The following is a 25945-nucleotide window of genomic DNA, read 5'->3' as shown; positions in this document are numbered from 1 at the left end:
ATTGTACGTTAAACAGTGTTATTATAAAATTAATGTGTATATTATATAATTAATTAATTATTATTAGTTATAACAAGACAAAAAATTATAACTATGACTATGACTATGGTTGTTATTAAATGATTATTAACAATGATGATGAAATAGTGAATGAATTTATTTAAAAATATCAACCATCTTAATATCACAGGCTATGTGGTGGTTAATTTAAATACAGATAGTATATTTGTATGAATAAATTATTTTTTTTTCTTTAATGATTCACATAATAATAATGATAATAGTAATATTTTTCAACAATGGGACTGCTATGAATGTTGTATATTTATAGTGGATACCACTAGGAATAGTGTGAAGTGCTATAAAACACGTAATCAATATTATTAATTATTATAAATTATAAATTATAATCTATACATATATTTATAAATTATTTATTCTTTGTACCCTATTATTTTAAACGCTTTAAATCAGCATTTACTATTACAAGTGTTCTATGCATTTGTCATTAAATTTTAAGCATAATCACCTATTAGAAGGCACCTGTAAATATGTTGTTATTATTAGAATTTAATATACATAAAAAAGGAATAATTCAAATTAATAAAAGCTTTTAAGATATAAATATTTAAAAAATTGATTGAATAAATATATCCCGCAACCTACAGAACATATTTTTTAAATAAGTCTTGATATTTTATAAAAATATATATATATATATATATATATATATATATATATATATTATGTCTACATTTCGTATATCTTTATAAAAAAAATTAATAACAACAATAATAATAATAATCTCTTGCCGATTGTTTTAGTAAAAATTTATGAACTCTAATCATTTATAATGAACCCGGTCATATATTATATAAAAATACTTCTATGTAAATAAATAATAAAAACGGTCAAGGAGGCACAAGAGTAATCTTATCATTTGACATTGCGTAGCACCATTTCGGCGTCCTTGGTATGATAGTAATTCGCTTTAGTAATAGAAATGAGTTCTAACTGTAATGGTAGTACCTGAGTCAAACTCAATTAACTTACATCGTACTTATCAAACTTATTTAAAATTATTTATAAAATCAAAATTCACAAGGAATGTATCAGTAAGTTTTAGCTGATTCTCATAAATATAAATTAAAAAAAAAATAAATAATTTTTTAAATAAAACTATTGACTTTTTAAAACTGAAAAAAAATTTTTTTTTTAATTTAACTAAGTTAATTTAAGTTCAATATATTACAAGTAATTTTTTTTTTTTTTCTAAACTAAACCATCAAATAATTTCAGTTTCACACCAGTAAATTTACGTAAGTTTGGTGTAAGTTCACTATATTGACTCTGGTAATAATTATATAAATAGTAATAACTATTATAAAGTACAATTATTCGGTGTCAATAGTGCGGAGTATATGGGACGTGACACCAAATGCGCCGCCAAGTATAAAACGTACGAAATTGTCTCCGACGAGTGATCCGATTGCGTAGAGCCCCTCTCTTGGAGACTTTATAACTTGGTAAGTAAAGTCGTCAACTAGAATGGGATTAGACCTGCCGCTTATCGGCTTATCTTCGACTTTTCCTAACTTATTTGCATAATCTCCGAGGTAAGATAAGTCTGGTTTAGAACCTAAAATAAAATGATAAAAAATTAATTCAATAAATTTATCTCGTGTCTGGTTGGTTTAATATTAATAATATTGTAAAAAAATAAAAGATAAAATATAAAAAAAAAAAAAAGAAAAATAATAATTTTATCTTTTATCAATGCTAATATTGAACGTACCAATGAGAATAGCAACTATGGAAATACGGAATGTAAATAGTTGTCCGCTGGGTGACCTCAGGGTTACCCTTCTCTCCTTAGTTTTGTTTGAATCATTAGATTTTACACCAAGGTCTACAAGTTTGTAACCCGCAAGGGACTTGTAGAGTCTGTGGTTCTTCCCATCTGCCATCATTTCGTAAATTTTATGGTATTCCGGGTACATGGAGATGGGAAGCGTCTGCAGTCTTTCGTAGACATTGGCACTCAACTTAACTCCACTTTCGCTCTCGTCGGATGACGCGTCAGACGATTCACGGAATGCATGAATTACCGGAATACCTCGGCAGCGGGCAGTTATAATGGCGTCTGCAGCACTCAAACCGGCACCAACCACCAATACTGGATCTATTTTGCTCAAGTCCTGGTTCTCTCGTGCTCCACATTTTTCTATTTATAACAAACACGAAAATAAACATTAGAACACTCGTCGATTATTATTACAAACAGTTCTTTAGAGTGTATCTAGGCCCATTTAAAATTCAAATTAATGACCCGTGCAATAAAAAAAAAATAAATAAAAAACAACACACAATATCTGCGTGTGGGACTTACTACATTTGCCCGCTAACCGATCGAGACGAGTTTCAAGGTCATTGAGATCGTGGGTCACCCAACTGGATTGGGTTTCCTCGCCGGCAAGTCCAAGGCGATTGAAAGTGTTGGTAGATCCACTGGCAAGGACGACTTTTTTACACTTGTAACGAAATTTCCGACCGCTCAAATTATCGTATCCCTTTACAACCCATCTGTAACTATCTTCGGTGTTCGATGTATCTAATATAGGTCGTACTGATGTTATTGTCCTTCCACTAGAATTAAAAACACATTAATTAAAACGGTGCCTGACTATATGAATTTTCAAAAATTAATTTCTATAATTAAAACGTATTGATTTTTTTTATAATCATGATTTTTAACAGAAGGTAGCATTAAAATTTCCTATTGTATCAAGTTTTATAAATTTGAACCTTGAAATATTCAGAATTTATTTCTTACGTACATTTTCTTGTAAAGGAAATTTGTTATGAAATAAATGAAAGAATAATTATTAATAATTGTAATTGACTCAACATTTTTAACTTATTAAAATATCTACCTTTGGAAATAACACCTTTCTATCAAGATTATATGCTACCGAAATAACATTAAAGGTTCAAACATATTAGTTCAAATTAAAAATTTTGTAATTTCTACAGTTTAACTGTTATCTAATCGAATGTAAAATTAAAAATTAAAACAACATAAAAATTTATTTATTTTTATTACGTTTTAAAATATTTAGCTAATCCTTGTTTTTTGACATAGTCTTTATAGTATGCAGCTACGATTCCAACTGGAATTCGTTTCATAGCGTCAAGCGTATCAAAGTTTGGCTCTGCTGAGAGACGAGCGTTTTGTAATGAAATAGAAATGTTATTTAATTGTTCAGCTCCCACCAGCCTTTCCCACTTTTGAAAATCTAATCCTGGCAACGACATCCACCGACTTAGACTAATTGTTAATACATTTGGATCCATAAATTGCCACGCTCCACCTGATGGACCTTTGCCCAGTACTACGTGATTTACAATTTTCTGCCTCGGGCAGTGTTCCATCGACTTCCAAGCTATCAGACCCGGCAAATTGAGGCCTGAATCAACACATGGATGCTGAAGCTGGTCCATCAGTAAAGCTAGCGGTCTGCAAGTGCCCCGACCTTCCACGCCAGTCGCTAAAATCTCAAGCTCTTCCCGGGTACATTCTAGCAGACTCTTTCTCTCTGTATTTTCTATTTCTATTTGTGTCTGTATTCCAGAGTTTGATTTACCAGTCTTTTTGTCCTCGTCTTTGTACATAAGTAAATTCTCTCCAGTTTCATCCTCTTTTTTTATTTCTATATTATGTGTCTTAACATTATTAGCATTGTCTAATATGTAATGTAGACGAGCTGTGAGCATTTCGTCGCCTGGATGCAAACCTCCAGTGTAATAAGGCCAATTACCATTGAGCATAAACGATAAAAACATTGCACCCGGTCCATTTCCTAAGAAAAAATAAAATTTATTTACTCATTAATTAATTATAATTTTTTGCAGTTAATATTTAATAATTCTATTTAATATCTCCTTGAATTTTTTTTTTTTTTTTTTTTAATTACATTTACTCACCAACTATAACAACGTCTTTATAGTAAACCGTTTCTTCAAGCGCGTTCGATAGCTGTTGCATCTTTCCAATAAATATTTTTTTTCGCTGGAGACTTATTCCACCAGATTTCTAAAAAATAAAATAAAACATTTCAGTGAAATTAATGATAAAAAATTAAATCAAAATTCTGATGTCATTATCCGTTAAAAGTGTTGCATATGCAGACCGCGACTGATAAAGAATGACATGACTAAATGATAAGTGCAACTGATTATCTAAGTTGATTTACAATTTTTAAATTAATTTTATGATTACCGGTTACGATTAATGTCGCAATTAACAAGTACATACAGTTATTACAGTTAAATTATACATAATTTAGTAAACATTTCCTCGTGCAAATAATTAATAATTGCCCTTTCACAAACAAAACCACCTCTATGTCTTCATACTACGACCTTGACCAAAGACCACCGTACTTAATTGTATCTAAGAACTTGCAGGTTCTATTAACACACAGTAAAACTCAATAATCATTGTTATGACGTAATATGCATAAATTTTAATAGTTTTAATTACTCATTTTAATTTCTCTACTGTTAATATTATATGCAATATGTATAATATATTTTTCTATTACAAAACTTAACTGATTAGTGTCAACATCCTTATCGAATGTGTGATTTTAAAATAATTTTAATAAGTCTATTTTTACTTGCTGTATTTACGCAAACGTTGCTACTAAATTACCTTCAATTATATTTTTAATTTGTCACTTAAATTGTATTGTCGTGAAGGCTGAGAGTTTATGAGAAAATTTTATAGCGATTTGAATATGCAAAGAGAAACTGTCTTGATCGAATGAGCGCCGTCAGTAAACTGAAATTAAATTGCTGAGTGAGGTAAAGAGTCGTTGATGTTGACGATGATTATTATCATTATTACAAAGTAGAGATGGAAATAATAGAGAAAAAAAAAACAAATAGAGACTAAACAACACAGGTTGTTGCTGTTGCTGATTTTCTTATTATAAAATATTACTCTCTAGTAAGGCTCGCGCTATCTAAAAAGCTGCTTACGATAATAAATAGTTGTCATTGTCATGTCCAAGTTGAAGAAACGCCGGTATTGATTTTATCTATTATTTTTTCAGATCAGGATAATTCCGTCCTATCTACAGTAATTTTTTTTTTTTTTTTTTTTTTTTTCTAAACACATTACTGCATGACTTGCAGCAAATCGCTAACTCATTAAATTTAGCTGTCACTCCACAATTTCAAAAAATTTTTTCAACAAATAAATTATAGCAAAAAAAATTATTAAAAAAATGGACTTCTAGAAATTTTAACAAATTAAAAATGCAATTTTAAAAAAATAATTTTTTAGAACAAATTTTTTAATTATTTTTAACAAATAAATTTGTTCCAAAAAATTATTTAAAAAAAATTGCATTTGTAGTTTTTTCAAATTTCTAAATGTCAATTTTTTTTATAAATTTTTTTTTTGCCATAATTTATTTGTTACAAAAATTCTTAGAAATTTTAATAAATTAAATATGCAATTTTCTAAAAATAATTTTTTTTTTTAAACAAAATTAAAAAATTGTCAAATGACAGCTAAATTAAAAGTCATGCTAACTTTTATTATATTTCTGTAGATGTTTAGTCTTAGATTAAAATAGCTAATATTTAAATGTGTGTCAAAAGTATACCAATAGATTGCATACTTAGATTTCTAGATATTGATTCCCTGACCATTTGATCTTATCAATAAAAAATAGCTACCTAGGTCAGCGTCAATACATCAATGAGTCATTTTTTTCTAGCTACAAAAAAATTCAATATAACATTACGATGTTCGTGCAAGTATATATATAAATTAAGATATATTAAATTGATTAATAAACTTACTTTGACACTTGTCATTTAATGATAATACCCAGGCTTGTCATGTTTGCAATTATTCGTATGGTGATTCGTTGAAAAATCAATAGCGGCATTAATAATTGCTTCACTAATTTTTTACAATCCAATTAAAATTGTAATCATCTAAAATATACGTTTAAATACTTTTTAAATTCTTCTGTTATAAATTATGTAAATCCCTGCAATTCACTTTAACTGATATGAGTTTTGAAATACTAAATACGGCACGTTCTAGATGTGATTAGGACAACCCGGTTTTGGAGTAACTATATGTGATTTAATTGATTAAATTCCTGACATCAGCTTGCGATGATTTATAAAAACTGTCAATAAATTAAATACTTATTTATTATATATTAATAATTGTTAAATTGTTGTTTAAATATCAAATTTATTTATCTTTCTAATTACTCCTTCGCACGACACGCTGCTAATGTAAAAGCTACTGGTGCACTGAAACTGAACAGATCTTTATTTTACTTATCTATTTTTTTATTTTATTGAGCGGGTCGCTAGTGTCGCTTTTCTTGCTTTGGCGCGATTTTTTTAAATTAAATATCGAAGATTTAAATAAAAAACAAAATAACGCGCATCTTGATTTAATGATAAAATATTTTATGAAAATTAATTTAGCAGATATTTAATAACAAAAAAAAGTAGAAAAAAAATTGGCATGTAAAAATTAAAAAAAATTAAAAATCCAATTTTTTATAATTAATTTTTTTAGAAAAATTTTTTTGTTAAATAAAATTTTAAAATTATCAAGTTACTATTATTTATACTTCCAAAGATTGAATTTTTTAAATAAATTTTTCTTATTATAATTTTTTTCTTGAAAAAATTAAAAAAATTTGAAACTAACAGAATAATAGGTAAAGTATAAATAAATAAATAAAAATAATATAATTATATCCTCTTTATTTAAAAGTTGATTTTCAATAAAAGAACTGATAAACAATATCAAATGGGTATAAAACCAAAATACCTTGCAATAATAAATTGACTATTATTACAATAATTTATCATGAAACGTGTTGTTTTAATATTTACACTGTCAATTCCTCTTTTCACATAAAATTGTACATGACATAAATAAACATAAATACAATACAAAAGTTAGGCACTCAATTAACAAAATTTGTTTAGATAAAATAATCTTTTTAATAAAAATAAAGTGTGCAATTTACAATCAGATAAATAAAAAAAAATTGAATTGTAAGGATATTGATTAATTTATTTTCTCATGAAAATATAAATATATTTATAAATGCATAAGCATTTTTTTTTTTATTTGCCATTGATTTTAAATTATTTATTTGCAAAAACAGAACTGCTTGCAGTAAATCCGCGAGGGTGGAATGTCTTTTGATTATGCTTGTAATGGTTATTTTTGTATTTTGTTTTAATTATAATTTTCCCTTCTCGCTTATTTATAAAACTAAGTAGCTGACCATCGGTATTTGTAAATACATTTAAAAACTGGCCTTTGTGTTCATTAACCGCGAACAACAAATAAATATTAAGGACAAAAAATTAATAGTCCTTATTAAATAATTATCATTATTACTTATGAAATTTTTTTTTTATTTTTTTTTTTTTTATTTTTTTAAATCAATTATCAATCTCAATAAAATTTATATTCTTATTGTTATTGTTATCATTATAATTATTATTGTTTACAATTATTTATCATTGACATTGACATGCAATTTACAATCGACAATATAAAAGTATATTTTAAACGAGACACCTCATGCAACATTAATCATCACGTATTTTTTTTTTCCGGCACATTATAAACTGACCAAGCCCCCGTCGTATTTTTAAAACTATCTTAAATTAATATATATTTGTATAATAATATATCTATTTATATATTTATTGACGTAGGATTCTTAAATTACTTATTTTAAGTCGAGCCCCACTCACTAATAGTTTTTTTAAATTTTAGTATTAATTAATTCTACTATTAATCAAAATAAATCAAGTTACTATTATTCGTTATTTGCCTTTGTCACTTATTTCGTTATTTATTTATATATTTTTATACTTTGGGTATAAGAGCCGCCAGTCAGGGATTCAACTATTAAAATACTAAAAAATTTATTAGTTATAATTTTCATTTAAGTGATACAAAAAAAAAAATATCACTTTGTATACACGCTACTAATATTTGTTCTCATTCTATACAATTTATACATAAGATATTGATATGCTCCTATTATTAATAAACATCACTAGATTATTTACTCAATTTCATTGATTAAATTAATTAATTTATCAATTAGTTTATATTTAATCAAAAGTCAGTTAAATTAAATATAAATTAATTACTAATTTATCGTTGTGCAGTATCGTAATTTTACAAACAATCACATCTACAGTTATTGAGACGATTAAAAAAAATAAAAAAAAAATTATATCAATAAACAACTAACCATATCCTGTACATACACATTTGGTCATTGTAACGGCTCGCATTAATTTAATTAGTATTAATAATTATAGTATATATGAAAACTACTAAGTACACACAACGTATTAATTTATTATTGTTAATATTATTATTATTTTTACTATTTCGGTGGATACTCCGCACTGCGACGACCTTTAACCCGCCGATAATATCACAGATGAATGAGTTTCCGTGTTGTGCGTTACGCATCGTTATCTAAGACGCTTTACAAGTGTTTTTATCCTTTTAATCTGATCACTGATACTCCGTCGCTCGAACTCCAACGAAGATTTAGTGGCCAATAATTCATCTCGCGCTTGCTCTAGCTGTTTTTGCTCTGACAACAGCATGTTTGCACGCACTACCAATTTCGACATTTCTTCCGTCAATATTTTACGCTCCGTTGATTTATCTGAAAAAAATTATTCATGTAAATTTAAACAGTTGTAAAAACAATTTGCAATATTTAAAATTAATTATCACCTTTCGAATACTGATAATAAGCGGTCATAATATCTTCGATGTTGGTCCAAATAGCTTTCTTGGTCTCCTCGCTCTCCTTGTTCTCTTCTTCGGCCCACGTTCGCTGTTTGACGGGGAATTGGTACAGCTGGTTCACGCCATTCTCGATCGGCACAGGCACTGCGGGGTAGTAAGCAGAAAATAGACCTGGTAGAGGCGGCAGCAAAGGTGCTCGACCACTCGGTGGTTTCACTTTTACTCTGTCTAACAGTCGCATTTTCTGAGGCGCTTTCGGAGGATTTTTTCCGTACTCTTGAGCAATTCGATCACAGTATACTGTCACGCAATTGGTACTTTTACGTTTTTTACGATCACGCAAAACGTATTGCCATATTACTTCAGCTTCTGTAAAAAAAATTATTTATTTAACAATAATTAAAATTCTTATTACTTGAATTATTTGCAATTATCTTAGTTAGATTCAAAGTCACTATTCAAAAAAAAACTTAAAACTTAAAAATTAAATTTATTGTCTGCGTGGACTAAGACTATTGGAATTACGATTAATAAAGTCGCGATAGATGATACTGAAATTGAGAGATATCTGATAATTTTAAGAATTTTTTTAACAAACAAATTATAGCAAGAAAATTTTAATTAAAAATTTCATCTTTAGAAGCTCTGAAAAATTATAAATGAGATTTTTATAAATAATTTTCTATGCCGAGTTTATTTTTCAAGAAAAATCAAAAAATTGTCAAGTGTCTGCTAACTTCAACCTCATATTGATATTGATATTTTTAGAGGATCAGCAGATAAAATAAAAAGTGAAGCAAAAAGGATGATTCTAAAATAATGACATTCCAGGGTTACAAATAGTGATTATAAACTATCAGATATATTATGTTTTTCTATTCTTTCAAATTTTTTTATAATTAAAAAAAAATTTTTCTTTTTAATTTCTTAAATTTTTCTTTTCTTTCAAATTTTTTTTTTTAAATTGAAAAAAAATTTTTTTTTTTTTTTTTTTTTTTTTTCAAATTTCTTAAATTTTTTAAATTTCCTAAATTTATTTTCTCTTTGCAAACGCTATGTAGTGTATAAAAACAATATTACTAAACATTCTACACATAAAAATGTAATTATATTGTTGTAAATTGCCGAAGGCGTTTCTTTACAAATAAATAAATTTATGTAGTAAAATAAATTCACTAAAAACATGTAATGTATTTTATAATATATTATATCTGGACTTATGTTATGTTAGAATTAATTAAATTAGTTTTTGTAAGCTATTATAATTAACAACTATGTAAAATTTCTTGCCATTCGGCTAATTGCCTTGGCATATTAAATAAACACACTGCAATACAATACAATGCTTGTTTTTAATTATTCAATTTCGAAATATTTAAAAACTAAAATAATTTACCGTCTCTTTTACTCGGTGGCATAACATCCAACCCAATAGTCTTGAGAAATCCAACTTTAGGCATGAAATCTGATGAATTTATTAAAACATCTGGATGCTCTTTAGGTATGGGCAAAAGTGATTCAACTTTGCAAGTCGTCTCGTTGGTATCGACAGGTATTTCAGGAGATTCTGGATTCAGTCGATACCGCTTTTCTAATTTATGTAATTCAATTTCTGAAAATTAATACAATTTATTTATTAATAAATCATTTTTTTATACATCTTATCTTAGAATCATAAAGTGGTTATATGCACTTGAAATAAAAAAAAAATCAATTTTTTTATTTATTTTTGTAACATATATATATTTAAGTATACATACGGAAAGTTTAACGTCAATCGGAAAAGTATTTTCAAAGTTATGCGCATATTTGTAAAACTTTACGCTAGCACGTAAATAGAACCGAGGCCAAAAACTTTACACACCTTTTGCTCAAAATTGTTTCTTCAAAACCGGTGAATAAAATTTTTTTAAAATGATTGAGTTGATCTCTAATTTTTTACACAATTTTGTTTTTCAGATATTTTTATAAACAATTTAGGGCAAAAATTTTTAACGAAATTTTTTTTTTTTGTTAAATATTTGTAAAAATATCTTCGACACTTTTTTTAAAAGATTTTTCGGAGATTGTCTACAAGAGCTATAAAAACCATATTTAAAAAAAAAAAAATTTATTAATTAAGTACAAAATTAATATTGGATGAATATCAACTTTTATATCAATCAATTAAAAATTATCTTCAAAAGAAAAAATTCCTTTTTTTGATCTTTTAAGTGCGTATAACTTCTTAACTAAAAATCATCATAACATAATATTAAAATCAAAATCTTACCATTTCTCATGCTGAGAGTTGTAAGACCAAAAATCGCCAAAAAAGACAATTTCTTTTCCGAGTAACACATCTTAGCCGGTGGGCCTTTAGTAATCCATAAATCAACATCCTTAACGATATCTTCTTCGCTTTCGGATTCGGAGCTATAAGAAATACCCGAGTTTTGTTCCCGCTTGCGCTTCCGCCTTTTCTCAGCAAGATCCAGCGTTGATGTGACTTCCTTAGGTTTTCCAACCACCGAAGTCAAAGCTTCTTCACCAGCAACGTTATCTTCAACTTTTCCTAAAACTTTAGCCGGATCAGGAACATTAATAACAGGAGGTTCGCACTTAACCGTGATCTCAGCCAAATTATTGCACTTGTCCGTGTAGCAATAAGTTCCTTTTAATTCAGTCGAATAATTAATCAACATCTCCTGGTACTTGGGAATTTGCAGCAAGACATTCGATACATTTTGACAGGTCCGTAACACCTCCTTGGACTTGATGCTCTGCATAAAATTCCCGGAGTTGTAGCTGTCTTTAGAATTAACAATCTCATTAGGATACTTTAACGGAGCAGGATAAGATATCGGTTGGATACTTGGAGGTAAGACACTAGGAATTTCTAAAGGCGTTTTTCCAGTTAAATTTTCATTATTATACTTATTTCCATTTTTATCTCCAACAGATTCCGCAGACTTAATAAAAACCGGACTCATACGTTCTTTAGCAGTCTCATTACCCACCACAGGATATTGAGGCTTAACAATATCAGGATTGTCATTGTTCACTCGATTTGGCATCAGCTTGGGGTGCAATGCATTAGAAATATCATTACTCACCGTGACATGAACCTGGACTTTGTTCTCCTTGGTATGCTCAAGGACATTCCTGTTATTAACGTTTAAACTGACATGCTTAATCGGATTCCCGGTTAAATTATTTTCCACGAGACTGTAATAATTGAGATTGGTTGTCGTTTTATCATGTCCGTTCTTTTGTACTCCAACCGAGTCATTAATTCCATCAGGATGCCCAATAGAATTGTTTGACAATTTGGTACCATTTATATTTAAATTATAACCAGGTTTTGAGGCTGTATCATTGGTGGTACCGTTAGTGTTGGTAGAAACAGTTGAGCACGTAGAACCACAAGTTTGAATATTAGTCGACATTATTGAGGTCGTTGTCGTTGTTATTGCAGTAGTTCGGGGCGTACTTTGTGGAGCAGACAGCTGTGAATGATGCGAGCCCACAGGAAATCCCTGTGGTTTGTACAAACTTGCACTATTCTCCGGGGGAATATGAGAATGATGATATTGCTGCTGCGGGTGATGCTGAAGTGGAGCATATATCGTTGAACTTTTCGAATTATCCACCGGCATTGTATTGTCTTGAGGAAAATTAGTTGTAACATTACCCGGAATGGGCATAGGCGCTACAGGTACAGCTAGTGCCTGTGTTGCGGTGCTGGTTGGTAATTTATTAACCAACTGTTCTTGATGAATTTGACTAGTCATATTTGGATTGTTTACGATAGACCACGGCTGCGAGGGAGGTTTATTCGCAGCAGTCGAGGACCTGAAGGAGTCTTCAAAAGGACGAACAAATGCCGGCTGATAAGCCGGAGCCGAGGTAGTTGCTGTTGCTGGGGCTGACAGAGAAGTCGTCGCTGACGTTGAAGTCGTAGTAGGCGTTGAAGCTTCTTTCAGCCTTGAAGAGTGGGTCACGTGAGGTGACAGATGATTCGAGACATTTATTGACGGCGAAGCTCCAGGAGTTGACAAAGTGTGAGTGGCATGCGTGGTCATAGTTCCACTGGCCAGCATTGAATTTGTTGTTGTGGTGAAGCCGCTGTTCAGGTGATGCTGCACCGAAAGCGGATGCTGCGGTTGAGATTGTGAAGGTGATTGCTGATGCTGAGGTGGCAACCCACCGGGTATGACACCTGGCTGAGAAGGCTGGTGGATCGGAACCGGCTGATGAGGTATTGGGTAGCTTGAACAAGTCGTTGGAGTGCTGCTCATCAACGAATTTGAGTGCTGACTAGAGTGAATTGTGTTTGGAGATGGAGGCGGCAAGTGTAGGCCCATCATTGGAGCCAATGGCATGTTCAAGGGAGCTGGAATTGTTGGTCCGATTGGAACTGGAGGAATCCCCGGTCCTAGGGTCAGTGATGGAGGTAAGCCTGGAGGTATCGGTGTGGAACTGACGGAGCATATCGCCGGTGTGCTGATCCCAGTCGCCAGGGCTGAAGGGTTTGTGTAAGGCGGCGCTAGTCGCTGGTGATGGTAAACTGGCGACAAGTTTGATGGCTCTGCTAGAGTTGGGCTCTGGTCTTCTTTTCGTGGCTGGTTGTGAGAAGATTTCGAGATTACACTTTCGTTTCCGGTGTTGCTGGTGGTGTTATTTCGAGAGTTTGGTCGGTCTCGTTCTCCCCTCTCATTATACATCTGCGGCGCTATCGTCGGCTTCCTAGCTGGAACAAATCCGGACACACAGTGCTTGGTAATGCTCTACTACTAACAATTGTTTTGTGTATATTCATATTTTTTATGAGTATTGCTTTTTATATTAGAACATGCCCAGATGCATTTTGATCTTCAACTTACCTTTATTATAGCTTTGTTATTATCGTTTAAAATTAATTACTGCTAATGTCTGATTTAAAAATCTAATTTTAAATTATTCAATCTATGCAAAGTGTATATTTAATTGGTAAACTTAAATCATTGCAAAGTATTTTTTATCATTTTAAATTAGATTTCTTTATCAGGAAAGGTAAAAGCACTAATTATTGATATTTATTTTTGCATCACAGTTAGACTTTTTTTAAATCTTTATCTAACTTTAAAATTCAAATATTAGATTGAAGCTTATGTTGTTTGATATTGATAAAAAATATGCAAGAAATTACAAAAAAAATATTTTTGTAAAAAATTTCGACGTAATACTTGGCACAATTTGATGAAAATATGAATAAAATTTGTTTATTTTATAACAATGAGTGAAATCTTATTTTGTATATTTTTAAATTTCAAGTTTTTCTTTTTTTTAATTGATTAAAAAATTTTAAATGAAATAAATTTTTTATATTTGATTAATTATTTTGTTTTTTTGTAGATAAATAGCACATCCAAATTATAGATGTCAATAATTGAAGCAATGATTGACGTTATTAATTGAAATTAATAATTAAAAATTGATAAAAAATTTTCAACTATATTAATATAAAGAAATATGATAAAACATTGATAATTTTGTCATGATACTGACTTTAGCAGACATCTAATAAGTTTTTTTTTAGATTATTGTAACAATTAAATTATGATGAAAAAAATTTCAGATGAAGAAATTTTCAAAAATATTTTCTTTATAATAATTGATTTGTTATAAAAATTTAAAGAATTGTTAGATGTCTGATGGTAATTTCATTAATAACACTGAAGTTGACAGATATTAAAAATTTTTTTAGAATTTTATAGCAATTAAATTATTAAAAAAAAAAAAATTTAATTAAAAAGTTTCACATGTAAAAATTAATAAAAATTTTTAGAAGCATTTTATATTGTAATTAATTTGTTAAAAAAATTTTTAACCGCTAACTTCAGTATTTTATTTAATTATTATAATTTTGTGACGTTTCTTAATGTCAATATTGGGTGCTTTTACCTTATTACTACTGCTGATTTAACTATAACTATCTTATAACTAATTATTTTAATTAAGGAAAAACTGCCGCTGACAATTAGAAATAATGTTTTCAATAATAAAAAATGAATATAAAGCAATAACAATTTTAATAAAACAAAGGGCGTCTGACTTTCCTTAATTAAATGAATATTAATTGCTATGAAGTATTGGGGATGATTACTGTCATATTGCGGTACATACATGGAGATTTGATAATAAAAAATAAATAAAATGTATACCAATGAGTAACATAATGTATGTAATAATGATAATTTTTAAACGGTTAAAAAAAGCCCGAAGCGATCGCAATCTCATTTGGAATGCTGTTAGGTGGTTATTTAATGGCACTGATATCCAATATAATAATCTAGTAATCTATTAATATAATAATTGTAAAAAAAAGTGACAATGATTGTCATTGTCGTCAATCACTGTCAGCTTTTATAATAGTACAATAAACGATCGAATCTTCCCCAAAACTGTTTCAGAAAACGACTTGAGGGTCAATAATTCCAAATCACTTAGAATTTTGATCTCTTTTTTTTTTTTTAATATTTTTTTATTTGCAATGTTTATTTTCAATTATAGTCCAAATATACATGTTTACATAATAAATTATATAAAAATGGCATAATTTTGACAAATGAATGTTATGTGTGACAGTTATTTACATTAGTGGATTTATTTATTCAGTCAGTGTATTAGGAACAGTTATTATTTATTCATTTATTTTATAATTGTAATAATAATAATTAATATCGTCATTAATATTATTATTATTATTATTATTATTATTATTATTATTATTATTATTATTATTATTTTTATTTGCGACTGAGAATAAATGACTTCCAAGTTCAGCGATTAACTATTATGAGTTTCTAAAACAGTTGCGGGAACTAACGCAAGAGTGCCGAGACCTAGCAGTTATATACTTATCATTATGAACTATAATATTATAAATAAGCCAACAAATACATCGATTTAATCTAATAATAATAATAATTATTTAAAATAATAAATTCATACTATTTAACTACTAATTTAAAAGTATATACAAATTTAATAAAACTTAGATGATGTAAAAAATTATAAAGTAGAGAACAACGACTAGGTATCGTGCACTCTCGTGTTTAAGTCGCGCCGTAGAAACCTAATGTAATTATAAAATATTTACGTATTGTTTTTCTTATTTATTTTATTTTTTTTTAATTAAAAACTTCATCATTGTTATTATTATTATTATTATTATTAATATTAATATTTTTATTATCATTAATATTATTATTTGTGTTATTATCATCGATAGTGAAATTCATTAGCCGGCGATTTTTTTATAATTATTATCCACAGGTATTGTAGCGTCGGGCTGCAGAAATTTTTTAACAAACGGATATTCGCTGGTCTCGATTCAGTAACTTTAAGTCCAAAAATTTCGGATGGAACGTTGACAAGCGTTGTTTGGCTTTCAGCTTTCAACCTCAATGAATTACAGTTTATTTATTATTATTTGATGGAGTTTATTATTAAGTCAGCCTTCGAGTTTTATATCCAGTCTCTAAACAGAATTTCAATGAATTTTTTACTATCACGTGCCTCTAAAATAATATTCGTTTTTTTTTTTTTTTTTTTTTTAACGTTAACGATTCTATAACAACTAGTGGCACGGGATTTAAAACACAATAAAAATAAATAAGAATTACACAAGACGGTTTTATAGATAACTACCAAGGGACGTTTTTCTTCGCGGGATCCACTTTCACGATTTTAATAGACAATTGTCTTTTATATTGTACTTTTTTTTTGTCCTTAATTTTTTTTTTTTTTTTTTTTTAAGTATATAAATTTATCTCGCGTGTTAACTTTTCGACAAAGATTATTTATCATTCTAGTCTGTTTTATTATTTTTAGACATTGTGGTAAAAAATTAACCGATAAAATAATAAAATAATAAACGACGATTGGGTGAGCGTCGTCGATGATATTTGTAATTTTTAATAATTTTGTTTTTTTTTCTTTTATTTATTGTACTTATCTAAAAAAAAATTAAACCTAGCTTTATAAGAAACGATTAACTATGACTATAACTTTCATTATCGCTACATTTAAAGTAGAAGCGTAGTATGTTATTTTATTTATTTTTTTTAGATTTTTTTCCCAATTTTTTTCACAGTCAAGTACATTTTAATATGTATTTATTCTAAATATTTTTTTTTTATTTTAACAATCATCACTTTTTTCGCGGCAAAACCATTTTTAATTTTTCAAAAAATGAATTTATCACTGGGTACAATTTTATTATATTCATTTTAATGGATTCAGTCTGATCAATAGGGAACAAAACTTCGCCATGAGAAAACGATCGCTTGGCATCGGTTCTGAGGGTGAAAAAAAAAAAAAAAAAAAAAACTAAAAACAAAAACAAAAAAAAACATGAATTCATGAACAAATGACAATGAAAAAGATAAACAAAAAAATGATTACTAGTAATGATTATAAAAACTATAAAAATTTTTAAAAAACTAATTGAACAAACGATTTTTTAAGATCATCACTCGCTGAATGTTTAACTTATGACAGAGTAAAGTTTTGTCATTCAACGCTGTTAAAATTAAATGAAATAAAAATTATATAAAATAAAAAAAAAAAAAAATACTAAAAATATAACAATGGACGAAAATAAAAGGGGTAAATTATCTAAACCGTACAACAATCACGATATTAGTCTACCTGCTTAATTCTCCTTGCTTATAATTTTTTTAATAATTTTTAATTGTTTTGTTTTTTTAAATATTTTTTTTTTTTGTTTCTTTTCACTCTTTTTTATTATCATCAAACCACACTATGACGATTTATTTAAATATAAAATTCGCCGTGTAAAACTATCACTTAATAAATTGGTAACGTGCAAGGTTTACCAGACGCGAAGACATCAGGTAATTGAGATAGTTTTGTTGAAATAAAAAGTTATTGTTATTTCTATCGTTATCGTTATTATAATCATATTTAATAATATCCTTATCATCATAGTTATTATTATTATTATTATTATTATTATTATTATTATTATTATTATTATTATTATTATTATTATTATTATTATTACTATTATTATTATTATTATTATTATTATTAGTACTATTATTATAATTATTATTAATGTATAATAATTAAGTTTACATCGAAAATAAAACAGTTTCTACGTGTAGTGGAAAATCTGGTAAACCTTCGATATATAATACACGACGGTTTTTTTTTATTTTATTTTGTTTCAATGGAAGGCAGTGGGGGGTGGAGCGACTCGCTCACCTGCAGTATCCGCAGAAGTCGCAGCGGGTGACGGAACAGGTGCCGTGGAAGCTGAATTACGCGCTGCTCTTCTCCTTTCTTCCTCATCCCTTAGCGCAGCCTGCTCTCGAGCCTGTCTAAGTCTATGCTCCTCTTCTAATTTCAACCTAAACAAATCATACCAGTGAGCAATCCAAATAGACAAGACCAGACCAGACTTTATAAAGTTTAATTTTGTCTCGCGATCGATAAAAATAAATTAGAGACACTTATATATTGTACTCGATTGTAATAATTCGCTCGAAATAAAAATAGAAACCTCCCCCGGGGTTTTTCTTTCTTACCTTTCATGCATTACCGGAGACATAAGACCGAGTGAGGCCGGTGGTAACATGTCGGGACTATATCGTAGTCCATAGAGAGGGTAAGATGGCAGCGCGGGAAACAATGGTGGCCTTAGCATGCCCACTCGCTCCAAGTACAATTGTTCCTCTAACCTGTAATTTTAACGTTTTAATAAATAATATCAAGAGTTTGTACTTTTTTTTTCATTTCTTTTTATTCTATAAATAGAATAAAACTAAGGTATCAATATTGACAGCGCAGTTCTGTGGAAACACATAAATAGACTACGAAGAAAAGTTAGGGGAACAGTTTTTAGACTTTTTTTTTGTATTCAAGAAAAAAAAATTATTTGTATGGATATTAGGGATTTTACGCAGTTGAAAAACCGAAAAAAAATTATATTTAAAAATTTTTTTTTAAATAGACTTTTGAATTAATTGATATAAATATAGAGATGAACATCACATTGACAACTTTATTAATAAAATTTTGTTTTTTACAAATAATAATTTTTCTAGCTACTGTAGATGATTTTTAAGAGGCCCTTTAAAAAAATATGATTGTCACGATCTTTTAATACAAGAAATTATCTAGTAATAAATCGAAGAATTCATCAAAATTTTAATTGAAAAATAATTATCCTGCATTTAACAAAAAATCGATTTACTTCATCATCTTTACTTCCTTAATTTTCAATTTCCAACGATAATTAGATACAATCTAAAAGTTACCTTCAATTTTTCTCTAACTCTTTTCTGAATCAAAAAATTTGAAATTTTTTAAAATCTTGAGTGAACCCCAAAAATTTTTCCACTGAGTCGATCTTTAAAGAGAGTTTTTTAAAACATGATGAACTAACATAGTAGCATAGGAGACTCAAAATAGTAAAAAAGTAAATTTTTTGAACAGTTTTAAGTGCGTAAATCCCTTTTAAAAAGTTTCAATTTAAAAACTCGAATTTTAGTTTTTCAGGGTGTAAATTTACCTATAAGCGTGTTGTAGATGAGGTGGTGGGTATAGACTATGATGATAAGGGCTATAAGCCGCAGGATCGAGAGTAAATGCCGGCGGTTGTTGTGTCGGATGATGCTCAGGCCGATAGGGTTGGAAACCGGAACGAGCTAGTAATTCGGAAGCTGCTGCAGTAACACTGTGCTTACTGTTCTCGGCTGGTCGTGCATTTGTGTACATTGAGGGTATTTCCTCGGGTCGCCGTTCGTGTGTCGACCGCTCCTGAAATTACAGATTATATTTAGAATTATTTTCTATATTCAATATTTATTTAAATATTTATAAAATTCAGTTAATCTATAATCTAATAAACTTAAGTTATACTAATGTAAACTTTTGTACCACTTTTTTTTTTAATACACTTGTTATAAAAATTAAAGGAACAGAAAAATGTTTAAATTTTTCGGTGATTTTTGACAAGCTGGATCTCAATGAAAAATGATCATAGAGACAATAAAAAAAAAAGAATTTTATAGCTCCAATTATTGTATTCAAGTCTCTACGCCCATTTGTCAACTAAATGACGTTAATCATGTGCAATTATTATAATTGTTATAATAATAATAATAAATATTTTTTTTTCTTTTTGGAAGGTTTTGACCTGGAGTTGTACCTTTTCAAGATTTCATATCATTCTCACCAATAGTTAATTTATGATGCTCTATCTCTAGATACATAATTAAGAAATGACCCTGTATCTTGTGAACTATTGACATTTTTAAAGATATAAGCTCATCCCGATGTTACCCTCATTAAGACCTTTCATTTGAGTACCCACATCGATTTTTCATATATTTTATATATTTATATATATGTATATATGAAAAATATATGAAAATGCATGTGGGTACTCAAATAAAAGCTCTTGATGATTGCAACATCGGGATGAGCTTATATATTTATAAATATCAATAGTTAAGAAAGTACAGTGCATTTTAACAAAAGTCATTATTTTATAAAGCAAAATTTTATTTATTTATAGTTCACAAGTCACGGCAGTCACATAGTGACTGTAAGGTTACTAGTTTTTATTAATTACTATTATTTTCTTGGGTTGCAATTGTTAACACATCAATAGTCTATTCATTTAGTAATTTAACTATTAAATTGCTGTACTATTTAAAAGTCATCTTGTTATAAATTATAAATTTTTTGATATAGTGACTATTTTAACTATTGACCCTGTTAATAACTTAAGAAGTTGGGTTTGTTTATTTAAATAAATAAATAAATACAGCTCGTCAAAAATCACGTAAAAAGGTAAAAATTTTTTTTACTCTTTTAATTTTTGTGAGAAGTTTATTGTTTTTTTCTTTCTTTTTTATTGGTGAATTATAAAGAAATTTATTTTCTTTATAAAAGAGCCAATCATCCATGCCAAAATATTAAAGTTTCTAAAATGAGAATTTGAATTGTGAGTTGGCCATACATTTATCATTTACCTTTAAAAAATTAAGAATAATAACAATATTTTTTCATGTATAAATAATGAGGATGCTTCCAGTTGACGAAACAGCAATAAATATCGAAAACGGTTGAGTAAACGTTTTATAAAACAATTTTTTTTTGCAATACCACTCTTGAGGACCTTTGAACCGCAAAAACCAGATTTAGAAGCCGAGAATTTGCAAAATAAAGAGGACAACTTTGTTTGCGGCGGAAGTTAAAAGGCGTTACCGGAACGAAAACCGGAATCAAGCAATGGGACGAGGAGTTTATTATTCCCCGGTCGTTGACAGATCAAAGGTCTTAGCTCAAAAGATCGTGTGACTTGAATTGTAATTTCGAAACTAACCTTCGCCGGTGAGGGTCCTCGAACAAGAGGCGGCGGCGCTCGGTTCTTCGGACTGGCCCGCGGTTCCTCGTCTTGAGGAGCCGGTCCTGCCTGCTTGGCAAGATTTCTCAAAGCAGCAGCGAAACTCCTGCTGTTCTGCTGGCCACCTGGACCCGGTCCCGGTCCTGGGGTGTGACCTTGAGGTAATACGCCGGAACTTGGTCGGTGGGATTTCCCAATTGTGCTCGACTGCGCTTTTGTACTCGCCGGTTGAAGACCTGTAAGTAGATTCAATTTTTATTCATGAGAACATTATTAATTATATAGATGTTTATTATACAGGTAGTGATAAAAAATTGTTTATTTTTTTATCGAGATGGTCATTTTTATTCTTAATACTATTTATTAAATAATTTCATCAATGTTGTATGTACATCTTTAAAGATAAAAAAAAAATTTTAATTAAAATTTTTTAAAATTATAATTAATTTGCTTGAAACAAAAATTCATTTATAAAATCAAAATTTTCAAGTGAAAAATTTTACGTAAAAATATAATTTTTTAAATGACATTTTCAGTTAAAAATTTTTTTTATTTAATCAAATTAATTTTTTATTAAGTACACGGAAAGAACAAGATGACACTGGTTATCATCCCAGATTATACTTAGTGATATCTGTGGTGAAAAAAATTTCAGATAGTAGCTAGTATAATCCAGATTATACTGAGTGATATCTGGATTATACTCATTATAATCTAGATTATACTTATTGTAATCTGGATTATACTAGCTACTATCTGAAATTTTTTTCCCCTCAGTATAATCTGGGATGATATCCAGTGTCATCTTGTTCTTTCTGTGTAGGCAACTTGTGAATTTACATCCAAAATTTTTTTTTCCACATCAAAAAAAAATTTTACTTCAACAAGGAAGTTACTGTGAAAAAAATTTTGATTTCTTCTGCTAAGAAATAAAATTGTTAAAAATTTTAAATAAATGAATCTTGTTCTTTTCGTGTAGTGTTCTTTCGTAATTTACGTTTAAAAAAAAAAAAAAAAAAAAAAAAAAAAAAATTTTGAAGTAAAAATTGAAAACTATTAATTATTTAATTTTTGACAAATTTTTTTTATGAAAAAATCAACAAATTAAAAAAAAAAACTTTTTTTTTATTATTCTATTTTTAATGAAATTAAGAAAAAAAAGCAATTTTGTGAACTTTGAAACAAACAATAATTCAATCGTCAAACAAGACAATCATCATACTTTTTAAACATTTCATTAATTTTACAGTAATTTTCCGAAAAATATTCTTCTCTACCCCATTTATTTTCTCCTCTTACTGTGCAAATTATTTAGAAAAAAAAAAAAGAAGTAATAATCCTATAACGATAAAAATAAGCGTATTATTTAGTTGTCGGTATCGAGTTTGCAGAAAAATGATTTCCGTCACTCAAGGCGAGAATGACGGGCTTGAAAAAGTGAAAAGATTGGTGGAAAGAAAAATAAAAGCAAAGAGTGGGTTAGCCGCAAAAGACGAGAGGTTGTTAGCTGTAGCGAGAATGGGAAAGGGAAGTTGATTCCCTCTCGCCCGAAGGAGTGACTGCATTTGCCGATTTGCTAGAGGGGCCGTGGATTCGTGGGGTAAGTTCTAAGCGGCTTACAGTCGGTAACCATAGCAACCCCTTGTCACGACCACCAGAGAAATAGACGGAGAAAGAAATATAGAAGGCGAAAACTGGTCTCTAGTCTCTTGGACCATCTCGCTGACACCCCCTCGTTTTCACCACCGTTGGATTACTTCTAACTCTGTTTTTACACTCACACCTTCACTATTTTTCTCTTCTATTTTTTATTTTATGAGCTTCCGCACTTACTGCGCTGTCTCACAACACGCGGATTCGAGAAAGATGCTCATTCATTTTTTTTTTCTTATTCTTGTTTTATTTTTAACTCAACTGCTAAATAAATAAATAAAAAACCAGGATGTGAATGCTGCCGGAGGATAAATAACTTTACTGAATTTAGTGTTTACGCCAACTGAGAAACTCTCACAGGGATTAATCCCCAACAATACCGGGGATGATGTTGGCTTATATTTACACAATGTACTAAATTGTCAATATTTAAGTCGAGTAGAAAATTTATTCAGCTATTTTTAATATTCAATCAACAATATCGCAAGTTTATTTTTTTTATTTCATTTTTCATCGGTAAGTAAATTGATAACAAAAGATTATTGAATTTTTTATTTTAAACATAAAAATCTTGCACAGAAAAAATAAACTCTTTAGTAGAGAAAAAAATTTTCTTGCTTCAAGAAAAATTTTACCTGAATAAAAACTATTTTTATCTTTCTCATTAATTTTTTCAAAGGTTCAAATAAACCCTTTTTACATTTTACCTTTTATAGAGAAACTAGATAATTTTTTTTTATAGAGAAGAACTAAGGGCGCTTTCAAACGGATTATAAATTATTAAAGATAAAAAAATGCAAATTAAAAAAATTGTTTTGATGATTTTAGAGTCAACAAATAAAAAGTAGAGCTTAAAAAAAGCTACAATCCTGTTTTTTTTTTAAGCTCCGTTCGACCAATAATTCTTGAAATATGATCGAATAGCTTTCTGACATGAAATAAAATATTTAAAAACTTGAAAAAAATTTATTTTATGTCAGTCAAAGTTTCGTTTCAGACGTTTTTGATTCTATCTAAAATATAAAAGATAAAATTAAATTTGTAAAGATTTTCTAGAGGATAAAATTTATATAAAAATAATTTTTTTACATCTTAAACATTTACATCTTAAAAAAATTAACTTGATTAAAAAAAAAAAAAACTTTTGAATAATCAAAATTATTTTGAAGAGTTTTATCAAGTAAAATTTAGTTTTTTAAATGATTTTCTTCAAAATCTATAATCAATAAATCCTATTACAATTATAAAAATTAAATGAAGAACTCTCAAATAAAAACGAGTGGTCGATTTAAAAATGAATTATTAGCTAAATCGACTTATAAATTTTCCATTATCTTTTTTTATACAACCTCAGATTTATTTCTTTAACGATCTTGGATAATTGTACAAATGATTAATATCTAGAGGGTGATAATTGAGTCGTCGTTTCAGTTGTTCTTATACCCAGACAGCATTGAGCAAAAGAACGAAAGAGAATAAATTTAGCATGAAATATAATGAAATGAAATGCAGCAGAGCGCGGCTTTTTGTGCCCGCAAAAACATGCGCACTCATTAATTCCACAGTGTCACTGCAAAAGCACCTCCGCTGCCACCACTGCGGGACACAAAGCAGTGAACATGAAAAAGCCTGTGAAAGTAAAACCCGAGGGCCAGAGTAACGTCCACTAAACTACTCAACATACCTATATCTATAACTATATTTATGTCTATATCTACCTATCCATATAACACAAGGGTTGTGTATATTCAATTATACCGACGATGTGGCTGCATCGACGGCGCAAAAGTATAGCTTGCACCAGTGGATCCTACATAACGAACCCCCATCGGTGAATATACATATATACATATATGTATATATACACCGCTCTACGCGAGGTCGCTTCACCATTTCCCGGGGGTGCTTTTCGTTCGTGTTCAGCTCATCGCTTGGAAAAAAGAGAGGATGCAATTATTCGATCGATGGGTAATTTGTCCCGAGTGGCCGGGTGTCCTCTATTGTGATAAAAAAAAATAAATATTTTTTTTTTTTCGAAACTCCCTGACTGTGATTGCGTCGTAAAGAAGTAATAAAAAATCATATTTATATTTTTTTAATGAATTAATTATTAAGAACATTTTCGGCGGGAATTTAAAAAGTTAAAAAAATTTTTCAATAATTTAAAAAAATTTGAAACTAACTTTAAAAAAAAAAAAAAAAAAAAAAATTTGTTTTATCACTAAATATTAGAGCAATTTTCTTTTTAATTAATTAAATTGTTAAATATATATTATAATTAAAATAATGGTCTATAAAAATGAAGAATATTAAAAGAAAAAAAAAAAAAAATAAAAATAAAACTAAGGGAAGAATAAAAAAAGAATATAAATGTGCCGTAAAAACATGAGTCAAGCCTCGAACCAAGGAAGGGATATAACAGTCACCGGTTTTCGGTCACAGGAACGGCCCAGTTGCGGAAGAATAACATTCAGTTTTATGAGCGCTCTCTGGGTGACTTGTCGACGGGAATCCCGAGATATAGTGGTATAGAGTAGTCAAAGAAGTCAGAAAGCTGAGAACAGAGAACATGGTGAATTCAGTAATTTGTTCCACGCGTTTGTCCGACTATTTTGCCTTTTATTATCCCTCAATGTCGGAAATTCAAGATGATTATTTTCCGTGACGGATTAATCGCCCGAGGACCGGTGGGATGAAAAAAACTATTCCTTTTTCTTCTTTATCTTTCTTCTCTTCTATTTTTCCCTTTCATTTATCCATAGCCACAAAGTTAAACAGGGAATGTTTTATATAGCAGAGTCTTTATCTTCTTTTTCTTCCTCACTCCTGGTTCCGACATTATCCCATCGGATTCGTAGCACGGTTGACTCTTAGCAAATACGCCGAGTAAACACTCGACAGCGCTTTCATTACCAAAGTTTTGTTTCTGAGGAGTTTAATTTCCGTCCAGGAGTTTCTTTGAACTTGGACCAACTCAACTAAAACGAGAATAATATAAGAAAAAATAATAAAAGATAAAAAAATAATTCACAAAATTATTTTTC

The 25945-nt window shown here is 29.0% G+C and overlaps 2 protein-coding genes across 5 annotated transcripts in view; both read right to left on the bottom strand.

Moving 5' to 3' along the window:
- Positions 1 to 306: 306 nt before the first annotated feature.
- LOC141530082 (oxidative stress-induced growth inhibitor 1) lies at positions 307 to 6325 on the bottom strand. 3 transcript variants are annotated; one of them, XM_074246944.1, is made up of 6 exons: positions 5875 to 6325; positions 3985 to 4093; positions 3104 to 3860; positions 2390 to 2646; positions 1796 to 2224; positions 307 to 1639 (listed from the first exon to the last, which is right to left on the bottom strand). In XM_074246944.1, the coding sequence occupies exons 1-6, from the start codon at positions 5887 to 5889 to the stop codon at positions 1395 to 1397; spliced, it is 1812 nt and encodes a 603-aa protein (XP_074103045.1). In that variant the 5' UTR covers positions 5890 to 6325; the 3' UTR covers positions 307 to 1394. The 3 variants fall into 3 exon arrangements, with proteins under 3 accessions (XP_074103045.1, XP_074103046.1, XP_074103047.1); XM_074246945.1 differs by lacking the exon at positions 5875 to 6325 and adding an exon at positions 4715 to 4869; XM_074246946.1 differs by lacking the exon at positions 5875 to 6325 and adding an exon at positions 4615 to 4751.
- Positions 6326 to 7109: 784 nt separating this feature from the next.
- The window catches only part of Px (MAP7 domain-containg protein plexus), a 37944-nt gene continuing 19108 nt past the window's right edge, over positions 7110 to 25945 (bottom strand). For both annotated transcript variants that reach the window (XM_074247134.1, XM_074247135.1), the window contains exons 9-16: positions 21228 to 21484; positions 19407 to 19654; positions 18421 to 18573; positions 18098 to 18243; positions 11115 to 13574; positions 10239 to 10454; positions 8828 to 9211; positions 7110 to 8756 (exon numbers count right to left, since the gene is read on the bottom strand). In XM_074247134.1, the coding sequence (XP_074103235.1) occupies positions 8557 to 8756; positions 8828 to 9211; positions 10239 to 10454; positions 11115 to 13574; positions 18098 to 18243; positions 18421 to 18573; positions 19407 to 19654; positions 21228 to 21484 (4064 nt within the window). In that variant the 3' untranslated portion in view covers positions 7110 to 8556. The remainder of the gene's footprint in view (positions 8757 to 8827; positions 9212 to 10238; positions 10455 to 11114; positions 13575 to 18097; positions 18244 to 18420; positions 18574 to 19406; positions 19655 to 21227; positions 21485 to 25945) is intronic.

This window comes from Cotesia typhae, unplaced genomic scaffold (assembly GCF_013202065.1).
Source record: "Cotesia typhae breed Kobodo isofemale line unplaced genomic scaffold, CoteBio_Ctyphae contig_48, whole genome shotgun sequence".
NCBI lineage: Eukaryota > Metazoa > Arthropoda > Insecta > Hymenoptera > Braconidae > Cotesia > Cotesia typhae.
Note: the sequence above shows the minus strand (reverse complement) of the source record. Positions and strands in the feature narration are given on the sequence as shown.